The sequence below is a fragment of the Harpegnathos saltator genome, unplaced genomic scaffold, assembly GCF_003227715.2.
Source record: "Harpegnathos saltator strain DR-91 unplaced genomic scaffold, Hsal_v8.6 scaffold515, whole genome shotgun sequence".
In the NCBI taxonomy this organism is placed as follows: domain Eukaryota; kingdom Metazoa; phylum Arthropoda; class Insecta; order Hymenoptera; family Formicidae; genus Harpegnathos; species Harpegnathos saltator.
In genome coordinates, this window is record NW_020230333.1 from 319165 (window position 1) to 343322 (window position 24158).

General features: G+C 52.6%; 1 protein-coding gene across 1 annotated transcript in view; it reads left to right on the forward strand.

The window, feature by feature from the left end:
• The window catches only part of klu (zinc finger protein klumpfuss), a 165440-nt gene extending 141569 nt beyond the window's left edge, over positions 1-23871 (forward strand). The window contains exon 4 of the mRNA XM_025302822.1: positions 18007-23871. Within this exon, the coding sequence (XP_025158607.1) occupies positions 18007-19701 (1695 nt within the window). The 3' untranslated portion in view covers positions 19702-23871. The remainder of the gene's footprint in view (positions 1-18006) is intronic.
• The last annotated feature ends 287 nt before the right edge of the window (positions 23872-24158 follow it).

The following is a 24158-nucleotide window of genomic DNA, read 5'->3' on the forward strand; positions in this document are numbered from 1 at the left end:
GAAACATTTGTTTTCCTTTTTCCTTTTTTCTTTTTCTCGTGATATCTCAGACATCGCGGTAGTAAAAAGATTCAGACTCGATATATGCGACAGTATTATGGGATGCTTAGAGTTCGTTCGAGGCGAGTCTTTAGCGTACGACGACGACGACGACGACGATGTTCGCCGACAAACAACATCGTATAATGGCATGCGATACAGATGAGGGACAGTATTGTATATAGTATCATTAAGCTCGTATAACGCGTCGTGGCTCGGGACCGCACGGAGAAGTTCCCTTCCGGTCGTTCTCCTTTAGCTCGGGTTTCTTCTCTTTCTATCTCTTTTTCTCCTCTCCTCCTCGTGTTTTTCTCTTGACGCACGCTAATATATACCTGCGACCTGCAACATATCCCGCCACTGAAAAGTACTCCAACGGCGGCGGATTCTTCGCCGATCTTTAAAGCCGAGTCTTTAAACACTACGGGGGGGGGGGGAGGTGGAGATGCGGCACGTTTGCAGTAATCTCTCCATCGTCGAATATTGCATCAAATTAAAGATTTAAAGATTTCGAGATCGCGAATCTGGAGTTCTTCTGGAGTACGCGCGCGCGAGAGAGACGCGAAGCAACGAGAGACCACGAGAGCGCGTTCTCTCGATGGGACTCTAACCGCGAATCTAATCTTCTCCTCGAGCTGCGGAAACAGTATATAGTTTCTTGAAACTGCGAGGATAAATCTCGACGGACGAAAGAAGGAATCGATCGAATGACGGTCAAGGTATTCAACGTCGTCGCGGACGAGGGAGAAGCAACAACGTGTCGTCGGGACATTCGTCCGTCGCCGCGTCCGCGGCGAGCGAGAGCAGCGAGGTGACGAGATGCAATGGCACACACACCGCGCGCGCGCGCGCGCGCGCCTTTGTACATGCAGATACACGCGCGTCGTTCTCTGCTAGGCATCAGTAATTTCACCTCGCGTCTCGCTACGACGCGCACGCGAATGTGGAACCCGTGAAAATGGAGCGGCCCTCCGCGTTCTCGCGTTTTTCCGCGCGGCGGGTTCCGTTCTTGCATAATCACACACACACACACACACACACACACACATACACACACACAGCGGCAGCCGGTCCGATTTTACGCCTTTGTCGTAGGAAATATTAATAAACGCACGCGATAACGTGTCCCGGTAACGTATGGGCCGTTGCTCTCAATGCGGAGTGTCACAGATATCAGGTTCCCGTGAAATATTTCGACGCGCCCCCCGTTCCGCGCGCGCCGCGCTCGATTCGCGCGACTCGCGTGCAAAATCGCGCCGTCGTAATTTATCGTCGGTATCATTTCCGCGCGTATTTAAGGCGATTGAAATGTTCCGCGCGCCATCGCGAGCCATGTATCTCCGCGCTGAATAACGTCCCGGCCGTCGTCCTTTTTCTTTCGCGTATTTTGCTTTCCGATGCGCGAATTCGATATATCTTATCTCGCGAGAGGCGAGAGCCGCACATCCCTGGCCTCGATATAAATTCACCTCTTAATGCGCTCTTTGTGCGCCGCGCGTATCCTCGCGCGGTTGATTTAACACGCTCGCGCGGCGCGGCGCGGCGCGGCGCGTCCTCCATTTTCACGAGTATTTCATCGGTGGCCGAAACCGTTAGCCTTTCCGTGTCGCGTCCGCGTCGTTTTCGCGAAGAAACGAAACGCCCGGTGAGCGAGCGAGCGAGCGCGCCGCACGGTGCGAGAAAACAACGTCGTCCAGCGGCGGCGGCGGCGGCGGCGACACGACGCGCGGTCGCACGCAGGAATGCGGCGATCAAACACATCGGGAAGTGCGTAACGCACGCGGCGCGTGCGTGATGTTTCTCGGCGGGAAAGAAATCGCGCCGTCGTGAATTCGTATAATAAGCCAACCTCGCGTTTACTCTCGGTCATTTAACGACCACGTTGACGTGCCGTGCATACGCGCGTAATATTCATGCGTGCGCAAACGCAGACGCATCTCGCGGACGAAGGAGAAGCGACGACGCCGACGCCAACGCGTCCATGCGTCTAGCATTTTACCGATTTTCGCGCCACTGCCTTCCGATCGCGTTTCCGATCGTTAGATCGGACACCGGATAGAACGGCACCTGCTCCTGCGAGAGGCCGCCCGCCGCTTCGTCAGGCTCTCTAATTATAATGGTCGCGAGTGCGGTTGCTGTTTGCGCGCGCGCGCGGCCGCGCCGCGCCGCGAGTGGAAAAAAAGAGGCGGGCGGCTCGCGTGCGTCCAGCGACTCTAATTTCTATCTTGGGCGCAAGCGAGCGAACGATCTCGCGTTTCTCTGTTTCCGCCGCGAGGAAACCCTCCTCGGCACACCATTAGCGGCATCGGCTCTGCCCACCGACACGTTAATTAATCGTGCGCTCGCCGCCCATTCGGGAACTTTTAATTGGATACTGTGCGATCTTCTGCGCGCGCGAAGCACGTGTGCACTTGACTCTACCTGTGCGCACAGCGTCGACAGTTTGCTCAGCCGTTGAGAGAGAGAGAGAGAGAGAGAGAGCGAGAGAGAGAAGGAGAAACGACGTTCTTTCGACTAGAACACTCATAGATCAGCCATTTTGCATAGATTATTCAGTAGGCGTCTCTCGTAAACTTAGTTGTATACATAGGCGCGGGCGTTCGATCCTTGTCAAAAATTTCATTTTCATATTGAAGAAAGCCAGAGAGATAACGTAGCTACGTAGCGGAGGAACAGTGGAAGAAGAATATAGCCTCCCCTGTCCTTTGTGTCATATCTTGAAATTCCTCTCGCGAGAGAAGGCTCAGTCTGTACGACGAGTCTATGACATCCCATTTGTACGAGTCCCGTTTGTGTGAATCGCGTTGGCGCGAGCCAACGCTTCCAACGGCTTCCAACGTTTTCCAGCGCCTTCTCCTTGTTGTATTTCTCGGTTTCACGCGTTTCGCTGATACGGGTTATATCGTGGAAAAACGACGTTTCGCGGGGTTGATGCGCGCGACGAGTACGAGAGTACTCGAGGAAAGTATCTTGGCGAGGTGGTAGTAGAGCACTCTCGTGCGCGGCACGCGACGTTCATTAGAGCCCTCAGGGTCGCGCGCGAGCGCGGGATCTCTCTCCTCTCTCCCTTTTCTTTTCTTTCAACGAGCCCTCGTACACGCGGTGTCTCGCTCGGGCCCGACTGCGATATCGCGCCTGTCTGGCTCCCCTCTCCCTTTATTCGGACCATTATTCCTCAGAGTCTCGTAGGGGGTGGTTAATTTACGTGCCGGCTAATTTACGCCGGCCACTCATCATCGTGCGTATGCCGGCTTATTACTATTCTCCTTCTCCTCGTGCACCTTCTCTCTCTCTCTCTCTCTCTCTCTCTCTCTCTCTCTCTCTCTCCTTGTTTCTCTTTCCCACTCGTATCCACCCGGATCCCTCGCGATCGCGCGGGTGGAAATACTCCTTGACGGTTAAGACAAAGTAGACACGTCTCTCTCTCTCTCTCTCTCTCTCTCTCTCTCTCTCTTCATCATCGCCGACTACGCGCTCGCGCACCGTGACGATCGCATGCAGCATGCGACCGAATTGTCAGCGCTGCCGTGATTTCTCGCCTCGCAGCGCGATGGTAACATTGTATGGTCGAACAATTCCGAGCAATCGAGCGTCAAGCTCGAAGGAATTTCCACGAGTGGAAGTGGCCGAGCGGAGGTGGAGTACGAAAGTGCAGAAATTATCCCTCGCGTGAGAAGATTCGATATTTCTCTCACTCTCTTTCCTCTCGTTTTTTCACCTCCCGGGCGAAACATATCCGCAATTATAAAAATATTAGCTCGTACTTTGAATCGCGTGTTATTATCGTTTTATAATCTCACGATTTTATTCGACTATACGTCGAAATTTATTACACTGGCGACTTGCCGGAATCGAATTGTCAACAAACTGGATATCTCGATACGTCTCTTTGGGATTTGGGACCATTAATGTAGTGCATTGTGCGCTTACTTGACTCTTGACTCGATCAGTGTTAAATATCGCGCTCTCATACAGCGCGCAACGTTTCTCGATTTGCGTCTTGTATACGCCGCAAGCTCGCGCGTATAATAGGAGTTATAGCGGAAACGCATTTGCCAGCGACCACATATCCGGTAGTCCGTAATTCATAACTCTCCGCCAAAGTGAGTCATCTCGGTCGCCTCGTTTCCTTTACGTTTTATATAATTCCATGTCGTACGAGAGAGAGAGAGAGAGCGTATTCATCTTTCACCGAAACATTCAGATTTTTATGCAATAAAATTCGCCAATACGAATGAACGCAAGCAAAGATACGCAGAAGAAGGTGCGTGAATCGCGGGCGCTAAGTTCACCCGCTGAGTCCACGACGATTAGAAAAAGATTTATAAAAGTTTTTCTTTTTTCTTTTTTTTTTTTTCTTTTTAATATTTTATAGATGTGCGGTATGTACTTTGTTTCTGATAACAGATAACGAGAAAAGCTGCTCCGAAAATGTCGTTCGATATCGCGAATGCAAAGCAGAGAGTGTCTCTTTTACAATTTCTCTTCTCGGTTCTCGGCCGAATGTACAATCTCTCCCAAATGAGAGAACCGCGTGAAATTTGTACGGTGTGCGCGATAAATAATTCCGGGCGTAGGAGAGTCGACTGCGGCGCAACGACAGCCGTCAGAAACATGTACGGAAACGAGCAAGCGACCGAAAAGGAGCAAGCGCCTTCAGACCCGACGTGGACTGCCGCTTTACGCGATGGCGTGCAAACTGCCGTGCGGAACGGAGCGGCAAGTAGAAGGGAAGGAGGAGGAGGAGGTCGGCGATATTTGCATACGGGAGATCGCGGGTCCGCGTATGAGGGGAATGTTTACGATATCCGCATAATGAGGGCGTGGGTGTTTCTATTAAGGCGCGCGCGGCCCGGGTCTATACCTGCCAGAGAGGTCCGACCTATCCGAGGCTGATCTCTCTTCGTAGAGACTCGCCTGTGCCTCTTTGCAACACTCTTCTATATGTGTGTGTGTGTGTGTGTGTAAACTCGCGCGCGCAAAGAGGAGGAAGGCAGGCAGCTTATGCCGTGTGCACCGTTGGCACCGAAGAACTTGGAATCGCGCTGGTCGCGTATATCTGGGTGCATCGTTCCGTGGTAGCCTCTTCTAGGTGCCACTTGTTCCTCAGATTCCTCCTCTTCCTTCGTCTTTAATCTCGAAGAAGCGATTCCTTTTTAACCGAGCGAGCCGAGCGAGCGAATGTACGAGTGGACGAATGAACGCCCGCACGCTGTGAATAAATGATTGAGTCGCGCGCGCTCTCTCGACGTCTCGACTTCGCTCCGAGATCGACGTGTGTAGTCGAGTCCCGAGGATTTCCCTCGCTCGCTACAATTTATCGGCGTATCTAGAATTCTGCATTGCGGATCGTGTGACGCAACGGAATGCGGATTAGTCAACTGGGTGTTTTCTCTCTCTCTCTCTCTCTCTCTCTCTCTCTGTCTGTCTGTCTGTCTTCGTTTTCTTGCGCGACGCATATCTTTTTGAATAATCGGATGTATTCGCCGCGTAAAGCGGGAGACTACGCGTGTCGTGAGGCGAAAATATCGCTATTTTCTCAAGGGAGCATATTTCGTACGCGAATACATAAGGATGAAAAATTATTCAGTAAAAAGTATTTGGTGACCTCGATATTCTATCCGCATTTAACGTTCAGTTTGAGCAATGGATGAGCAATTTTTGAGGAAGCAGAATCCTACGAATAAATCCTGTCCTTTAGTGTTTTCTTCTATTTCTTTCGAATCTTCGGGAATTTCCGCGTTTACTTTAACTACAACATTTGTCAACGCCGTTTCAAGCTCGTACGTTCCGTACGAGAAGCGAATAGATCATCCGTGTATTCTCCTCTCTCCGTGGTGAATCCGACTATTATGAGCGAGCCTCTAGAGTCGCGCGCGCCTGATTCCCATGTAAATTATTACTCGGACAATCGTCGGTCTTGCGCGACGAAGCGTAAAATATGTCCGACGTGCGCTAGACGGAGATCCCGAGAGAGAGAGAGAGAGAGAGAGACAGAGAGAGAGAGCCTATCAGACGTCTCTGTCATTCGGGGAACGGTTGCGTGCAGCTACGCGAAACGACAAAACGAGACAGGCTTAAGGAATCGCCCACGCCTTGTACACTGTCGCCTGCCAGCCTCGAATTAACCCGCAATTACCGCGATAACGTCCGCCATACGAATGCCGCGGTCAGGACTGGCCGTATCCGCGTACGCGTGTATACGCTTCGACTATACCCAGGGCCGGTCTAATTACACGCATAACAGACTGTCGCGGTGCATTGTATTAAAAGAAAAGCACTGAAACTTGAAACGGCGTTCTTCAGGGTAACGCTTTCAAATATATTCCGTTCGTACATTTCTGTCGCTATAATGCTTTCGCTTTCCACTCCAGTGCTAAAATGTCAAGTCAATTTATTATATAATAATTTATTTATATAATAATTTATTTATATAATAATTGCTCGTTAGATTTAAAGATTTAGTTACTATTGTATACATTGTGTAGAGAGTGTAGAGGGGGGGGAGGGGGAGCTGGTTTAAAGAATATCGCGGTGCACTCTCTGAAGTGGACAGGGAATTTCTAATCAACACACGGCTCCAAATAGGAAAGCGACAATTATTCCGAAAACCGGTCTCGCGCGTTCGCTCGTACGCGCGTGCGCGTACCCCGGTCCGGTTTGAGAAATTCCGCGCTGAAGATCGTTCTCGCGCGCGTATCAAGCGGAGCGCGGCGCCTCGTAAAATTCATGCCGACTTAGTCATCGGCGCTTTCCGGACCGGCCGATTATTTTCGCGTGCGAGCGCGCACGCCGCCCTGCGCCGCGCGCACCTTATCGATGATGATCGCGCCAACGAGCGCGATTCACCATACAAAACTATCTGCCTATGAGCGACGTTACAGCGACTGCCAGCGCGTCAGAAATGCCGCGCCGACCGTTGCCTCGTAAACTTTCCCTTCTTATCGCTTTTATCAGATATTATCGTTAAGGCTAAAGTATAATTACCGCGATAAACCCAGGCTCGCTCTTCCCTCGCGAGTACGAGCGCACGTTTGTACTTTGCCAGTCCGATAATAATTGCTACCCGCTCGCGGAAATTGCCGTAGCCGCGCGCGCATCCCGCGCAGATCGCTCGCCGACTCCGGTCGTCCGGTTTATTTATTTATTTATTTATTTATTTTCTTTTTATATTTTCTCGGCAAATTTCCTTCCACGCATTCTTTTCGCAGGGGCACCTATCCCGCGCGCGCGCGCGCGCGCGCCGATAGCCCCGTGTGACGGCATACGAGCGCCGCGCACTGCGCTACATTTCTGGGAGTCTGCAGTCCTGCTGCACTGCGGCGCTATGACTCTTACGCTGCGGCATCGAGACAGCTTTGCGCGCATCCCTTCGAGCTGTTTCATTACATCGGCCAGATCACACGAGCTCCTCCGCGCCATTTACGCGAGTCTGACTCGCAATTGCGCGGATGCTTGAACCTGTTTGGAACGTATGTGACGCAACGTTTTTGGAATAATCCCTTTGTTATTTGTCGTCGGTAAATTGAAATCTAATGGAAGAAATCTCTGGATGAACTTTTCCGCAAAACTTCACAATCTGCGCAAGAGTCGAGAATAAATCGGCGATTTTAGTTCGGCCGCTTTCAGCCTCGCTCGTTTCATCTGAATGCGCGTATTCAAGTAGCCTCGGGCAGACTTGATCTCCCAGTCTGATCAGACGCACGAGGTGTGATACTTTCTCGCACATTGTACAAGGATATCGCGCGCGCGCACACCTACATGTTCTCCTAAAGAATCAATGTTTCACGATTTTACGCACGGCCGCTAGTAAAGTTTTTCCTTTTCGTTGTTACTATTTTCAACGCACCCGCGCGCGGCGAGAAGCTAACCGCGACGTTTGTTCTCGTTCTATTCGCGAGGCACTTTATGCGATTCAGTAGCAGGTACTTTTCGATGTTTACGGCTCGCGTACCAAAGTGACGCGCGCGATAAATCGCGCGAGTGCTCGCTCGCGCTCGCGCCGTTATAAACGATGCTGTTGCCACCGTTGTCAATGTTATGAGTTCGCGGAACACTTTAGCGCCGTGACGCAAAGGAATCGACTGGCAAACGAAGCAACGAAGCAACGGCGGGCGGCGGCGACCAGGAGAGCAAATGTTAAATGAATCGGCTATCTGTTTGCCGATCTGTACGTCACGATGCTGCCCGTCATCGCGGATGTACACTTTAAATGGTCGCAACGTGCCCTGCGGCTTCCCCGGTCATTTTCATTTCATTACACATTCAAATTCGGCCGCGACAAGCCAGTGGTCGCAGATCCACCAATTTCTCGTCCGCCGGCGATACGCGCCGCTTGAATATCGAGCTTAATTCGATCTGTATTATTAATTAGATAAATTTGTGATTTGCATCTCTTCGTACGGCGGCTCGCTTCGCTTCGGCTCGGCCGACGCGCGATCGATCTTGCTCTAACTAGCCATCCGTGTATCGAAACAAATTGAATATGCATGGCGATTCAGGGCGCAGCTCCATTTTCGAAATTAGCGTCCGCCACTCGCTCAATTTCGTCAGAGATCCCACCACGTATGGCCTCTTTGTTGAGCAACGTCGTGCAACGTCTTTTAACGTTAATTGAGCCGTATCCGTCGAGCAAATTGGCTGCGGCTTTATTAAGGATGCGTCTATTTTTATCTTTTTTTCTTTTTTTTTTTTTTTTTCTTTTTTTTCCCCCCCAGATCATTTCGATACGACATTTGCTGCCAAATGTTGAGATGCCGCTGCGAATGGTGGTTTTTTCTTTCTTCTTCTTCCTCATTTTTTTTTCCTTTTTTTCTTTATTAAGAGAACTCCCTAACGAGGAGTCGATCGCGAATTTATTAAAGAATCTCCGTCGTGCGTTCATTATGATTGCGGTTCTCTGGGACATCCCGCGTGCACGTGTAAACTTGTTCAGGTGCGCCGCGGCTCTCTTTGGTTTTCGTCGAGAGTGCTAGGTCGTTAATGATTACCGGCCAGTTTTACGCTGGCCCATACGCGTCGCATCTTGCTGTTTCTCTTTCTCTTTCTCCTTCCCGTTGCGATGTGGTGCGGTGTGTGGTACGGCTTGGCGTGCAAGGTGCAAACCGTAAAAAGCCAACGACGCCGGCCAACGAACGACGGCAAAGTCGCGCGAGAGTTTAATTACCAGTGCGCCTCTCTCTCTCTCTCTCTCTCTCTCTCTCTCTCTCTCTCTCTCTCTCTCTCTCTCTCTCTCTCTCTCTCTCTCTCTCTCTCTCTCTCTCTCTCTCTCTCTCTTTCGGTTCACGGAGAGGACCTCGAGACCGCGGCCGACTGACTAACGACTCGACAATCTCCACCGCGGAGATCCCTCGACGGATAACGATAATTTCAGGAGCGTATTTTCAGACTCGTCGTTCGGCTCCTCTCTTCGATCGTCATCGTTGTCGTCGTTGTCGTCGTCGTCGTCGTCGTCTCCTTGCCGCGAACGAGCCGAGTCGGGAGCGAGAAGGAGCCGGAGAGGCTTAAATAATAACGTCTCGCGGGAACGAGTTGGCTCCCGCGGCATCTAGATATATCTAGATGCCTCTGCGCCTCTCGGAAAATGAGACGAGGGAGTATCGAGCGTTTATGCGGCCGTAATAGAACGCGCGCGATGGCGGCGGCCAGGTAGAGAGGAGACACGACGCGGCGCGCGCGTCGTGAAGTGAAATGCGAACGGCGGGCGCCGGGAAAATGACGCGGCCGAACGAGAGAAGGAGAGAGAGAGAGAGAGAGAGAGAGAGAGAGAGAGAGAGAGAGGTAATCGGATTATGCGCCCGTTCAAACGAACGTTGCCTTAATGTCGACTGAATAGCGTGGCATCGCGATGCGTTACGGTTGACTGAAAGATCGCGCATCGGCCCGTTTGACACTCAGGACTCTCTCAGGACGTCGCTGCGACAGGCCTGCGAAAGCAGGTGGAATTAGCGCGCGAGCTGTTTCGACGACTACGCGTCGTCGCCGTCGTCGTCGTCGTCGTCGTCGTCGTCGTCGTCGTTTCGGAGACTTTAGTACTTTGTACTTTGGTATTTTTCACCACCAAATCTACGCGCATCTACACCGACAGCGGAGCGTGATACAGCGGATTCTAGCCGTCCCCTTATAGAAACACCGGCGATCGATTACACGCCAATCGGATCGCGCTAACTAGCCTCGTAAGAGTCTCGAGGCCGGCGACGGCGCTCTGTACCTGCTTATGAGCGTCAAGTCCCGCCTCGTTGTCGTCGTCGTCGTCGTCGTCGTCCAGCGGCGGTCGCGCATGCCGCAAAAACCGTGCCTGCGGATGACATCTTTTCGTGGAAGTTATCTAATGGAGGTGGTGATTCCCCGATCCCGTCGCTCACGCGAATTCGCTCTATAAGGCGAAACCGCGAAGGGCGCGTCATCTTTAAGCCCCGAGGCCCGATCGCCTCCTGGAAAAGACGTCTCGCGATCTTTCAGGATCTTTAATCAAAGAACGAATATACTGCGAAGACAATTGCAAAGAAATGAATACGAGCGCGTCGTGAAAAAGTGTTTGCTTTCGCTGTCATCATCCGACGGTACGTTAATTGTCTGTGTAATTACTATCGAAATTTGGACGCTCGTCGTCTACTGACGCTAATTATCGTTGTAGAACTTGTTGTCATTCGAATGACGATTTGCGCTCTTTACGAGCGATCGTTTGCGTGGCTTCCGCCGCCGAATCGATAAGAGAGAATCAGAATGTAAAACGAGCCGTGTCTGTGCCTCATTTCCCTTAAAAACCCAAAACCAAAGCCCACCGTCTCGCGCGCGCGCGCAATCACGTTACACTTTATATGCGTCGCGCCGCACGCACGCGACACAAAAAAAAGAGACGTGGCGGCGCGTTAGCGTCTTCGTCAGGGGGCAAAAGACGGGGGAGAGAGAAGAAGAGAGAGAGAGAGAGAGAGGGGAGAGGGAGGAACAGCCGACGATGGAGAAGAAGAGGTAAAAGACTGAGAGCGGCCTGAGAGTAGCAGCGCGGCGCGTTCTCGTAAAACTTTAAATCAGCTCTAGTTGGCCTGTCAGTCGCGCGACGCGCGCGAGTGCGCACGCAGCATCTTACGGCGCACAAATTGCCGCGCGTTTAATTACCGTCCAATATCCAGCGGGGGGTCATTAATCACCCCTCCGATAACCCGTAATTTTCCACCGACGATAAAATCTGTCGCGCGACTCGGACGGCTCTCCGTTCGCTGCTCACGCGCCCATCGACTTGCTGCTGCTCGCCCGACGACCGTATCAGGGAACGCTTCATCGAGACGACAAGGAGAGAGAAAGAAGAAGACGACGACGACGACGACGACGAAGAAAGAAGCTCAAAGAGCGGAGGCAGGGAAAGAGAGCAGTGGTGAGGGAAGAAAAGAAGCAGAGCGAGAGGAAAGTGGCGTGCTTCTGCAACCCGTTCCGCGGAAAAGTGTGCGTGGCGAACGAGTCCTCCTCCCTGGCGTGCGGCTTCTCGTGGGCTTGATATACGTTGTCAGTCTCCTAGACGAGCCGGCCGGCGCAGATAGGCCTAATGGTTAACGAGCGCTCGTTCGCCGAGACAGATCGTCGACCTTCGATCGCCGCTCGCGCGCGCCACCGCCGCCGCCACCGCGCCGACATCCCCCCGACGTTACTCCCCCTCCCCCCCCCCTCCGCCTCCGTTCTTTTTGCGAACCTCGCCCTCGCGCGGGAAGATACGCTCCGATGGCCGGTCGCTTCACCACCTCGTAGCCTATATAGATACCAACCACCGGCTCTTCCCTTCGGTAGCCCGGTTCGGGTTTTTTGGTAGCAGTTCGCCAGAGTCCTACCGCCACCGCGTGCGCGCGCGCGCGCGCGCGCGCGGCGAGCCTGTCTGCCCTAAGGCCGCTCTCTTCCCTTCCGAGGCGCGCAGGAACGCCGCCGGATGGACGGCCGCCGGTAGCGATGGACGCGAGTCGCACTCGCACTGATTTTCGCTAGCGGAAGAACTCATTCGCACCGGGATGCACCTTGCGCGCGGCAATTATTTCCGTCCCACTTGACAGCGCGCATTGTCGCTTGGGCGGGCAGAAATAGTGGCCGATGACGCATCGAGCGACGAGAAGTTCTCGCGGGGCGAGAAGATGGCCGCCGTGTCAAGCGCGCGCGCGTGTGCAACCGCTGTGCTTTTACCCGTCCCCGCCACACAACCGCGTGCGACGCGTCGTTGTAATTCTGAGTCAAGCGACTTGTGTTTCACTCTTTCTCATTACTGCGCAATGTATCCGTCATTTTATATAAGCTACAATGCAAGTTGAATTACGCGGCGGTGTATGTGAAAAGTCGTAAAGGAAGAACTATATCTGCCACCTTCTGCTCGAGAACGACGAGAGCGCCAGATTGAGAACGTCCGTCGATTTGTCCGACAGGAAGGAATTTCTCCGCCGAGGGGACGTAGAAGCTCGCGCGCTGACCATACCCATTGCTGCTGCTGCGCGGCGCAGCGGCCAGTATATGGCCGCAGATCGTGCAGGAGAGAAAGATCAAGCGTTCCACCCACGCCCACGTCTCAACCTGTTCTGTTTCTCCCGTCGAGCCGCTGTTACAGGTGCCTCCCCGAGGGCATTCCTGCTGGAATTCTTCACCGATGATCCTCACACCGCTCTGTCTTTCTCTCTCTCTCTCTCTCTCTCTCTCTCTCTCGCTCGCTCGCTCGTCACCCTCGCAGATTCATATCCTCGAATCATCGCGCGCGCATGTATCGAATCGCGCACGACTCTGGAACAAGAGCTCTCACGATACAGACATCTCCTCGCGCGAGCGAATTCGCGTCGCCGCGAATCGAGAGAGCGATCCGTCTCCCGAGAAGAAGGAACCAAGCATGCGCTACGCGTAACAGAGCCTCGCTTCCGTTTCGACATCGCGAATTTCTCTCTTTTGAAAGTGCTCAAAGTGCTCTTAGAATCTCGAATTTCCGCGATCTCTCATATCCGAGTTATCCCGAGCGGTCGTCGAGCCCCGTCGGTAGCAGAGATTTCTGAAGGCTCCCCGTTGCTATTGCCACTGCAATTATCAGATTATTGCCGTGCGACAGCGCGCGGGCCCTCTTGCTCTCTTGGCAGTTCGGTTTAATAACTCGCGCAAAAAGGTATAAAAGACGACACGACGGCAGATAGAGGCAGATAGAACGGTCGGAGACCGCCAGAGTCTTATCGAATCGCGCGCGGCAGGGTCCCAGAAAGGTGCTGCGCTCCTCCGCTGGTCCTGACGGCGGGAGCAAGGGAGGAGAGGAAACGATGACGGCGCGGCGCGGCGCGGCCAGGAGGTAGCGAATGAGTACGCCCACACCGTCCTCTCTCCTCTCTCTCTCTCTCTCTCTCTCTCTCTCTCTCTCTCGGGGACCTTCTCTCTCTCTCTCTCTCTCTCTCTCTCTCTCTCTCTCTCTCTCTCTCTCTCTCTCGGGGACCTGTTCTCGGCATTTACGTTCTGACATCTTTTCACTCCGTTTACGAGTCCCCTTTACGTTTTACGACCGATCATCGAGGCCCTTTCTCCCTTCGCGATTGGCGATTGGCCGGCGAGGGCGAGCGGCGCCGGGCGTCGGGGAGAATGATGAAAGGACAGCCACTGTGGCGAGGAAGAAAGGGCGCGCCGAGGACCGCCAAACAAGAGCGAGTTCGCGATCGATCGAAACGATGTCTCTTCTCACGAAGCGAGCGAAGCTTTTCCACCTGAAGGTTGTCGCGCGTCGCTCTCTCTCTCTCTCTCTCTCTCTCGCTCCTCCTCCGACGACGCGCTTTCGCAACCGAGCGCGAATCGAGCGTATCCAAGTGTATCCGCCGCGCTGTATGAATAGACGATGTAAACAGAACTTTTGTTAAGGGGACATGTAGCCAAACACTCGAGGGACAAGCGCTCGTTGCAGGCGCACGTGCTTCTTTTGTTTTTTTTCTCCTTCCTTTTTGCCGCATGTCGTCTCGCAAAAGTGTCATATCGTTGTCGCGATAAAAAAAGAATCGATGGACGGTGCGTTAATATTCATTCCGCTCCTCAAGTGAGCAACGTAAGCAGACTTTCGAGCGCATAAAGCAGTTTTTTGCGCGAACGAAGGCGCGACAGCGCGACGACGAGTCCTTATTCTAGAATCTCGGGAATGCCCCGTGGTGCAAAGTTGAAGGACGCACGTGGACTGGAATCAATAGCGGATCCAGTCGCATTAAGTAAGTCACGCAGCTCCGCGGGTCGTTTAAACGTCGCGTCGCGTCGCGTCGCGTCGCGTCGCGGCGTTCCGCTCGCTCTGCCGCCGCCGGTGCAGATCGGCGGCGGGGCCGCAGGAATTCGCGTGTCACTCCGTCAACGGATTTCTCGGTATTATTCACCGGAGGTAGTAGTAGTATAATAGTAGTAGTAGTAGTAGTAGTAGTAGTAGTAGTAACACAACAGCATGGCCGCGCGCCGAAGATCGGTCTCGAAACGGCGAATGCCCGTCGCGAACGCGTCGGTATGCAGCGGCGACGGCGACGGCGACGGCGGTGGAGGCGCGCTCTCCGCAATCGCAGGAAAACCGTTGGACGGCGGCTCGTCTTCGGTCGTCTGCGATGCGAAGTCCCAGCAGTTTTTCCAGGAAGCCGAGCAAAATCTCTATTCTACGACCGTGACGAGCTGCTATTGAGGGACCCGAGGGGGCGGACCCGCAGCCACGATTATGCGCGCGCGTGGCGCCGAGACACCGTCGTCTCCTTGTCATTGTTGTCGCGTCAACAACGGTCGCGAGAACGCATCGATTTCGTTCGAGATAATCGAACGAGAGGAAAAGAGTCGTGCACTTTCCGACTCGCACACGTGAAAAACAAAGATTGCAACTTTGACGCGAAACTCACTCCCTCCCTCCCTCCCTCGCGTTTGCTCGGCGCGCATACTTTCGGTTCAAATCGATTGGCCAATTATCCTTGCTATTTTAAAGAAACAAATCACAGAGTGGTTGGCGCGAATAAGTCGGCGCTACCGTCGTCTGAATATGGTAATGTGATAATATAAATATGCATAGCAGGGAGATTTTATATATACATATGTATATCTAATTATTAGAATTAAGCAATAATTTATACTCGCACGAATAATGTAATGAAACTTGGTGTGTGCATTTTGTGTGTGTTTTTAAACTAATGGCCGTATTGACGAACGACACTGTACTTCTACGACACTAATTATCCTGCTGTCTGAAGAAGCAATTATTCTTCCAAAGATTTATCGTATCGTGGTGTTGAACGGACAAGAACGCGCCAAGCACGTCTGATTTCATCCAGTCTCAAACTTTGTTGACAGTTTCCCCACAGACATTGTCGTCGAAACGTCTTGTCGAAAAATTGCGGCCGAGATGCGTGGTCGCGTCCCGGACAATTAATCACAGCCCGCACGAGATCCTTAGGATCTCGCCTCGCGTATATGAGAGAACCGCGGATAAGGACGACCGATAAATGGAGTCCCCCGCCCCCGAGATAAGTCCCAAACGCTGCTCGACACGGTGGACACCGAACGGCAACGGAAATTCGCCCACGCCGAAAAAGAAGGGCCGAGTTTAAACGCCAGTCATCGCGACTGTACGGCCGTTGATTCATGCGCTCGTGCTCGCTCGCGCTCGCGCCATTTAAATTTCAAATATTCAGCGGGATACACCTCTCGAGTTACACCGCTCGCGGTCTTATGACAAAGTGCCGTTGTCACGTTGGACAAGACGGGCGGTGTGGGGGGTCTGGCGGCGAATTAAAATAAATAATAAGAGATCCCGCGCGCACGCGCGCGCACACACACACGCGCGCGCGCGCGCGCGCATGCAAGCACGCCCACCGTTTCGTGGGAACTGGCACGTCCGAAAATTCGACGTTTGTTCCGTCGGCGTCGAGAAGGACGATGACGACGACGTCGTTTATCGGCGCATCATTATTCACCTGTCACTCCGTTATCGCGAATCCCGACGACTCGTAGACGGCTTTGCGGCGCTCGCGATTGATCTCGACGCGCAGCTCCCCGGAAAGCACTCTCGTCGGCGTTTTATGGACACTCGAATTAATTCATCTCGGCCTTCTTCTCCTTCGCCGTCTCCGATAAATTTCCTCGCGATCGACGTCGCGATCGCGTCGTCGTCGTCGTCATCAAGTCCGGATGTCGCCTATATTTATAAAATGGGTGAGGTTTCCTCTCATCTCGCTCTTTCTTTCTCTCTTTGGGACATCGAAAGAAGGTTCCGTTAGCTGCGAAATGCCCGAAACACGACCGTGCCACTGTCTCCGCCGACGTCGTTATCGCTGATAATCAGCCCGACATCATCGAGCAAGCGCGATCTCGCCGAGAGACCGAGGGAGAAAGAGAGAGACGATCGTTTCTCGGCTCTTAACGGCGGCGGCGATGCTAATGACAAATGGACAGCCGATATCGTCGCGAAGTAAAAACGCAACGAATATTCTAATCGCGTCTCGTTACGACAAGTAGCCACTTTTTCATCGTTTCCCTCGACCTCCAGAAGACCCCCGTTACTCCGAGATCGCCGCTCGTTCCGAGAGACGAGTCTCGGTCTGCGGTACACACCTGCCGGCCGAGACTGGCTGACTTTGCACGCCACCGCCGCCACCGTCACTGATACCTGTTCTCTCTCTCTCTCTCTCTCTCTCTCTCTCTCTCTCTCTCTCTCTCTCTCTCTCTCTCTCTCTCTCTCTGCCTCTCTCTCTCTCTCTCTGCCTCTCTCTCTGCCTCTCTCTCTCTCTCTCTGCCTCTCTCTCTCTCTCTCTGTGCCTCTCTCTCTCTCTCTCTCTCTCTGCCTCTCTCTCTCTGCCTCTCTCTCTCTCTCTCTCTCTCTGCCTCTCTCTTCCTCCTTGTCCGCCTGTTCCTCATCGAGATCGGCAAGACGGCGAGATTTTTACGCGAACGATCCGCCAGACTGACGTTTAGTCGCTTTTAACGCGATTCGAACGTTCCGACAATGTAGCCGCACTCGTAATAAATCTTTGATGGTTCTTTTCTTTTTCATTTTTTTTGTTTAACTCTGATGACGTTGCTCGTTGATTCGTTCGCTTTTTCTTGTCATGTACCATAAGCCGTGATAGTAAAGTGCGAGAATAAAGTGTTTTACGACTGTCATATTTTACTTGTTTTACATGTATCATTAAGCCCTTTTTAAAGTGATTTCCTGAAATCTGGAAATATACATTACTGATGTCGTTTTGTTCTATCTTTTTTCTTTTTCCTTGTTTCAAGCTCTTGTAACCGTTTCAAGCTCACGACTCAGCGTGGATAGCGTGTTTGTTACGAACCTTCTTATTTGCTCTAGCTATAAATTATAACAAGTTGCAATACGCGACGATTATATTATAAATTTGATTATATATACTTAAAATTTAATACCCCTTCGATTGCGATATTATCGTTGAATAAAATTGCAGTTAATATCATTATAAATAACGTCATGTATCATTACGAATAAGCCGCCTATTAGCACTTCATTTCGCCCCTACACACACACACACACACACACACATACACACACACACACACACACACACACACACACGTCTCACTACGTCAATTACTGTCATTAGCAATCCGGCGTTGTTAACAACAACGTTATGACGATGAAATGTCATTGAAACCGGCGGTTCTCCTTTCCAGCAGCAGCCTGTAATCGAGCTTTATTTTTCGCTGAAGAATGAATTTACAATCATGTATCGGACCAAGGTTGCGAACGACGAGTTTTTCACGAGAATTTCTACAATACGATTTGAAAAGTCAATTTCACACAGACGCGCGCACGCGCGATAGCTTTCACCCGGCTATGTTCCAAACAGCTGCGCGCTGGAAAGGAAAGCGAAAGAAAAGAAAAGAAAAGAAAAGAAAAGAAAAGAAAAGCCGCGCACGACAGATATATTACCGGCGCCGGCGCCGGTAACATTCTTCCGATTCGTTATCACGCTCACGATCACGTTGATCGTTGCTCTGTTTCAGGACGAAGTGGGAGGTAGCACGGTGGTAGTCGAGGGTGTCGTAGGTGGCATAAGGGGCCCAGGCGGCGGGTGCCGCGCATCCTCGATGACGATGGCCGAGAGCGCCGTGGAGGACGCCGCAGCCGCGCCCCCGGGTCCGGCCAAGCCGCCACCGCCGTCTTGCACGAACAACAACACCCTCGCGGCGACGGCCAACCGCAACCACCGGAACCCGCGCAAGAAGCGGAGGCGGCTCGAGCAGGTGGTGGACACGCTGCAGGCCCACCGGAGCTCACCGTCCGAAGGCGAGGTGCTCAAGTTCGAGGGTAGCGCGCCCGCGTCCGAAGAGGAGGACATTTTCGGCTCGCCCAGGTCGTCGTCTTCGCGATCGGCCGCGGACACCACCTCCATGATCGGCCTGGGCCAGCTGTCCCTGAGGCTGAAGGACGCGGACTCGGTGACGTCGTCGACGGAGGAGGACCCGGCGAACGAGAGCGGCGCGCAACCCCACCACCATCACCATCACCACCACCACCACCCCCACCCCCACCCCCACCCCCATCGACCGTACCGTTACTCGTACCATCATCACCATCATCGACACCGTTACTCGCCCTACCAGAACAACCACCGATTATCGGCACCGAGGTACCCCGATTGCATGTGCGCCCAGTGCTCGTCGCAGCAGTCGCTCACGTCGATGATGTTGCCGTCGGCGACGTCGTTGCAGACACCACCGTTGTCGCGGCCCGCTTTCTCGTCCTACAGCAGTATATGCGGCGCGTACAGCAGCATATTCGAGCAGTACATGAACACCAAGTACCTGTCGTCGAGCGACACGTTCCGCGGTCGCAGTCACTCCGACTCGGATGTCGTGCCGAGGTGGGGGGACGAACGGGTGCCCGCCTCTTCGTCCACCGCCTCTTCCGTCGTCGTCGGCCACCCGCCGCGCAGCGGCTCTCTCGAGAGCGACGGCACGAGCCCTCAGGAGTCGCCGTTGGACTTGTCCATGAAGAACCTCATGCAGACAGCGGCGGCGGCGGCGGCGGCTGCGGCGGCGGCGGCCGCCGCCGCCGCCAGGTCGCCGGCGCTGCAGCTCTTGCCACCCGGTATCGTGACGCGAGGCTCGGTCAGTGTGCCTGTGGTCAGGGGCGACGTCGCCTCGCCGACCACGAAGGAGACCGTCGCGGTGCGGTACAACCTGGAGGTGCTACCGGTGGTCGAGGAAATGGCCCCGGGCGCAGACGTGGCTTACGTGTGCCCGGAGTGCGGACAGATGTTCAGTCTCCACGATCGTCTAGCGAAGCACATGGCGTCCAGGCATCGCAGACAAGGTCTGCACGACGCGTCCGCCAAGGCGTACCTCTGCGACGTCTGTCAGAGGAGTTTCGCCCGTTCGGACATGCTTACGAGGCACATGAGACTTCACACCGGCGTCAAGCCGTATACCTGCCGGGTCTGCCGGCAGGTATTCAGCAGATCCGATCACCTCAGCACCCATCAGCGGACGCACACCGGTGAGAAACCGTACAAGTGCCCGCAGTGCGCCTACGCTGCTTGCCGCAGGGACATGATCACTAGGCATCTCAAGACTCACAATAGGTGCGCGGAGGGGCCCACTCCGAAGACCGAGCCTGGTCTGCTCGCTGGCGAGGAGTGCCCCACCTTTGGCCAGAACATGGCCGCCGCACCCTCGCCAGTCATCAAGGCCGAATGACGACGGCCGGCCGGATGACACTGGCTGTGCTCCGACTCGAGGCCCCGACGAGGACATCGCGGTAAGATCGAGCGAGGATCCGCCGCCACGAGGGAAGCCACGAGCAGCCTCGGTCGAACCACCGCGGCAACGCTACGAGGAGGGAACGAGGTCGCCGCTTGACAGCTCTCGAACGTTAGGAATTACTTCCGACGGACAGACGGAAACACACACACACACACACGCACACACACACACACAAAGAGAGCGAGAGAGAGAGAGTCGGATCGGTGGACGGGGGGATTTGTTTCGCTGTCGAGATTCGCAGTTTGCGAGGAGTTTGCGTTTCATCACGAGTCTGAGGACTGAGGAGTATCGAGACGCTGCGATTTCACTCTTTCGCCAATGACGTGCTCTCGAGAAAGTGTTCCAAAGCTTCCCTTTTCAGTCTTGTAAATAATTATCTATTGCACGCGTATATATATATATATATCTACATCGTAAGCATCGTAACCACCGTGACATTCATTAGACTTGTCTACGAAATCACTAAAAATTTTCATTCGTACGCGACACATTTCGATACTTGTGCGTAAATTCGCATTCGTAGACTTTTTGTTCGCACACATTCTCGCCAGCGAAAGAGTTGAATTTGCGAGGTGCGTCGGATTCATCGTGGAATAAAACTGAACGGACGAATGGAAGAGCCGAACTTCCGTAAGTATTATATCGTTTTATTTGTAAGAAAAGAACAAAAAGCCAAGGAACAATTCGATTTTCTCGTTCGACGATTCTCCAGATCTCCACAGAGGGGTTATCTCTTCGTATCGCCAACAGCGAGCTAGAGTGCTAAACAGTATTATTGTACTCCTTTGAGCCCCGTTTCCGATTGATTCCGCTTCTACGACTCGCGTACTCTTGTCAGTCGAAATTTCTTGCTCTAAACGGCTTTCGTCATCACGGCTCTCGTTATCACGACGGCAGCGATCGGTCGCAGAACGGTCCGACAACAGCGTCGTTTTACGGAAATGGGCCCGTGTGCGCGCGCGCGCGATCGATTTCGAGAAAATGGAGATTCAAATTATCAAATTGATCAGCGAGCGTCTCTCGCTGCAAATCTACGTCCTTTCGCTCTCACTTCAACCTCTTCTCTTTCTTCCTCGCGGTTATTCACTCACTTTTTGACGCGCACACGCGGTAGTCACGTGTAAACTGTTTTCGGACATTCCACGACTGTTTGTCGTTGCAGAAAGCGTAACGCACATATCGCCACTCTCGGCTCCTCTTATTTTCCTCTCGATGCATAAAGTTAAGGCGCACAAGCGAAAAAGCATTCCTGCCCCGGCCGCGCTCCCGGCAGGCGCAGCGCGGTGCACGACGGATGTGCGGAAAATCGGTGCTTACGGCTCCGGTGTCAGAGGGCCGGACCGTACTTTACCGCGCTCGCTGCGAACTCTCCGATGAACCTGTATACATAAGCTGTCGTATCTCTCGCGAGCTGTTATCTCCGCGCGGGGACTCCCTTCGACGTTAGCCGCGGCGAGTCGATCGCGAAACATGACCCGTTGACGACGCGAACACACGTGCCAAAATTCTCGACGCAACCTTTCGAACACGCGATCTACGCGCGTATTTAAGCGCCTTGGGCCACTCCCCTTCTTTCGCCCTCTTTGCCTCTCCGGCGCTGTTACATCATCCGGCGAAATTATAAAAAATCCGCATATCGGAATCTCTCTCTCTCTCTCCCCCCCCCTCTCCCTCTCTAGCGAAGAATCCAAAAAACTCCGAGTCCTGTCGTGGATTTCTCTCTTCTCCGCCGTACTTTTTCGTACAGTTGGCGAATGCGCGAATTCATTAGGCCCGCGCTTATAATACATATCTAAATACGCGTATTTATATATGTCGCGCGTATATTTTTATCAATTTTCGCGTATACTTAATAATATACTTCTGCATATACTCGATATGCATATGTCTCGCTAATATCGAGACGAGTTAAAGTAGACACCGCGAAATACATCGTAAAAATGAGTCCGTCGAATTCCGCTGTGTAGTCCGTACGGTTGTGACGCTTGGAGAGAGAAAGAGAGAGAGAGAGAGAGAGAGAGAGAGAGAGAGAGGGAGAGAGGGAGGGAGAGAGAGAATGAAATAGGGGAGAGAAAGAATGAAATGAGGGAGAGAGAGAAAGAACATATCCGTCGGTCGAGCTCAATTCGCGTTACGGAGAAACATTATTGGCGACGTGCGTGAATGTGATATAGTGACTTTGCCGGTGAATCTCGGCGGCAGACGAGACATCGATTATTCAGGACCAAGTGGAGCGGCGTGAAGAGTCGCTCCTCTCGTCGAGCTTATTTACCGCCAATACTTTTCTCTACGTGTCTATATCAGTAAGTAGCGAGTCGCCATTGGCAGCCTCGTCGTCGATTCGCCCGAAACCTGCTCAAGTTGTTGTTACTTGAAGATAGAAAAACAATTGTTGAGACAAAACTTCTTCCCTTGATGAGAAGGGGAAGCTCTTCGCGAAGCGATGATGTATTAATAGTTTTGTAAATGTGATGGTCGCAACGGGCTGTACACGTCGACTTTTTCGTCAGTACGGGATCGAAAAGTCGACAGTTGCGACGATGAAATGGAAGGAGCGTTATAAAGGAGGAAAAAAAAACAGGAAACGAAAAGAGGAAACGTGACCGTACCTGCAGTGAGAGAGAGAAAGAGAGAGAGGAAAGGGGGAGAAAGAGAAAAAATGGGTAACTCGACGTTAAAGCATAATAAAGCGTATAGAAGTAACGTTAATTAGTGAGTAACATTATTGATACTATTATTGCGTTTTCTATTATTGTAACTATTATGATTGTAATTATTCGCGCCGCACGCCGATAGGAGAAGAAGAGAATGATATTTTTTTATACATACACGCACTGCAAGTGCGATTTTGCGAAAAGTCGCGGATTGCAAACGGAAAATTGTTCGTTTGTCGGAACGTCTCGCGTCTAAAATTACCGTTGATTACACGCCACTTGAAAGAACAATGTCAATTCGTTACGGAGGAACGAATGTCGAGATGTCGAGACGCGATCGCTCTCACTGTAAGGGAGTGTCTTGGGAGAGACACCTCGAACGAGACACGGTGGCTTCGGGGAATTTTCGGCGTTTTCCTGTGGAAAACGGGGATAGAGTGGGCGAGCGATGGTGGCGGTGGTGGCGGCGACGGTTGTTGCGGCGCGATTAATCGGAACTGGTTGTGGTGCTTAAGCGAAGAAGGGCGAATCCGACGGGTATCTTTGCGCTGTGAATCGACGAAGACAATCCTTAAGGTATACTCCGTTCGTGATCTCCGCGCGGATAAAGTCGTCGTCGGGCCGAGCGAGCGAGGGAACAAACGAACGAACGAACGAACGAACGAACGAACGAACGAACGAACGAAGCGGCGATTCGGACGGCGAATGCTGACGTCGATCCAACGTCACCGCGCACGCGAAATGTACGTTGCGGCGTGTTAATGGCATAATTTAACAATGCTCCCTGCGCTATCCTCGTGGATGAGTGTCGGTGAAAGGAGGGTTAGCTCGACGAGAGGGAAGAGAAGGAAATAAGGGCTGGCTGAAGATGAAAAAGAGGATAAAACTGTCGATGGTAAATAACGATAAGCGTCGGAAATTGGTGAAATATGGCAGAGCCTGCGCGCGCAGGGAGTGGCGTTGTAGCTACAAGGTGCTCGCGTCATGACGCAATCGTACTCTCCTTATTTTGTAATATTTATATTAGTACAAATGATGTGGGAAATATATTCTCTACTTTTCTCTTTTTCTCTTCTCCTCTCTCTCTCTCTCTCTCTCTCTCTCTCTCTCTCTCTCTCTCTCTCTCTCTCGTGCTCAAGTCGCGACAGCACTTGTTACTGTCGCACCGGCCCGTTCGCTCGGCCCCGGCGAACAAGTTCGTCTCTCTCATTTCGGAAACGTCAATTCCACGATAGTTTTACGATAGTCATATGGTGACTCGCTGAGCAGCACGCGCCGACATGATACTCGAGCTTAATCAGCCTCGACCGTTTCGCGTCCTTGGTTCTCCTTACCCTATACTCGCGTATGTACTGGTTCCCACCCTGTGTCTCTCCTCGCCCGGATAAAGAAAGTCGCGACGAGTTGTCAGCGGCACGCTGACACACACACACACACACACACACACATACACATACACACACAGTCTTTGCGACTTGCGCAACATGCGCGCATACATAGGTATGTATATCTGTATTTTTGTATATCGAGGTTTTTTCTAATTACCTACCGATTATAAGCGTTTTCAGAGGAATGGGACGAGTAAGTAGCTATTAAGGAGAAAGTATTGTCGCTCTCTGCTTGCCATTTCACTTGCCCCCTCGATCGAACGATTGCTTCGAAAGCCGGTACGCCGATACGGTGCGATGCGCGAGGGAGGATCGTCGAATCAGAGGGGAGGACACTCGTGTCTCGTCC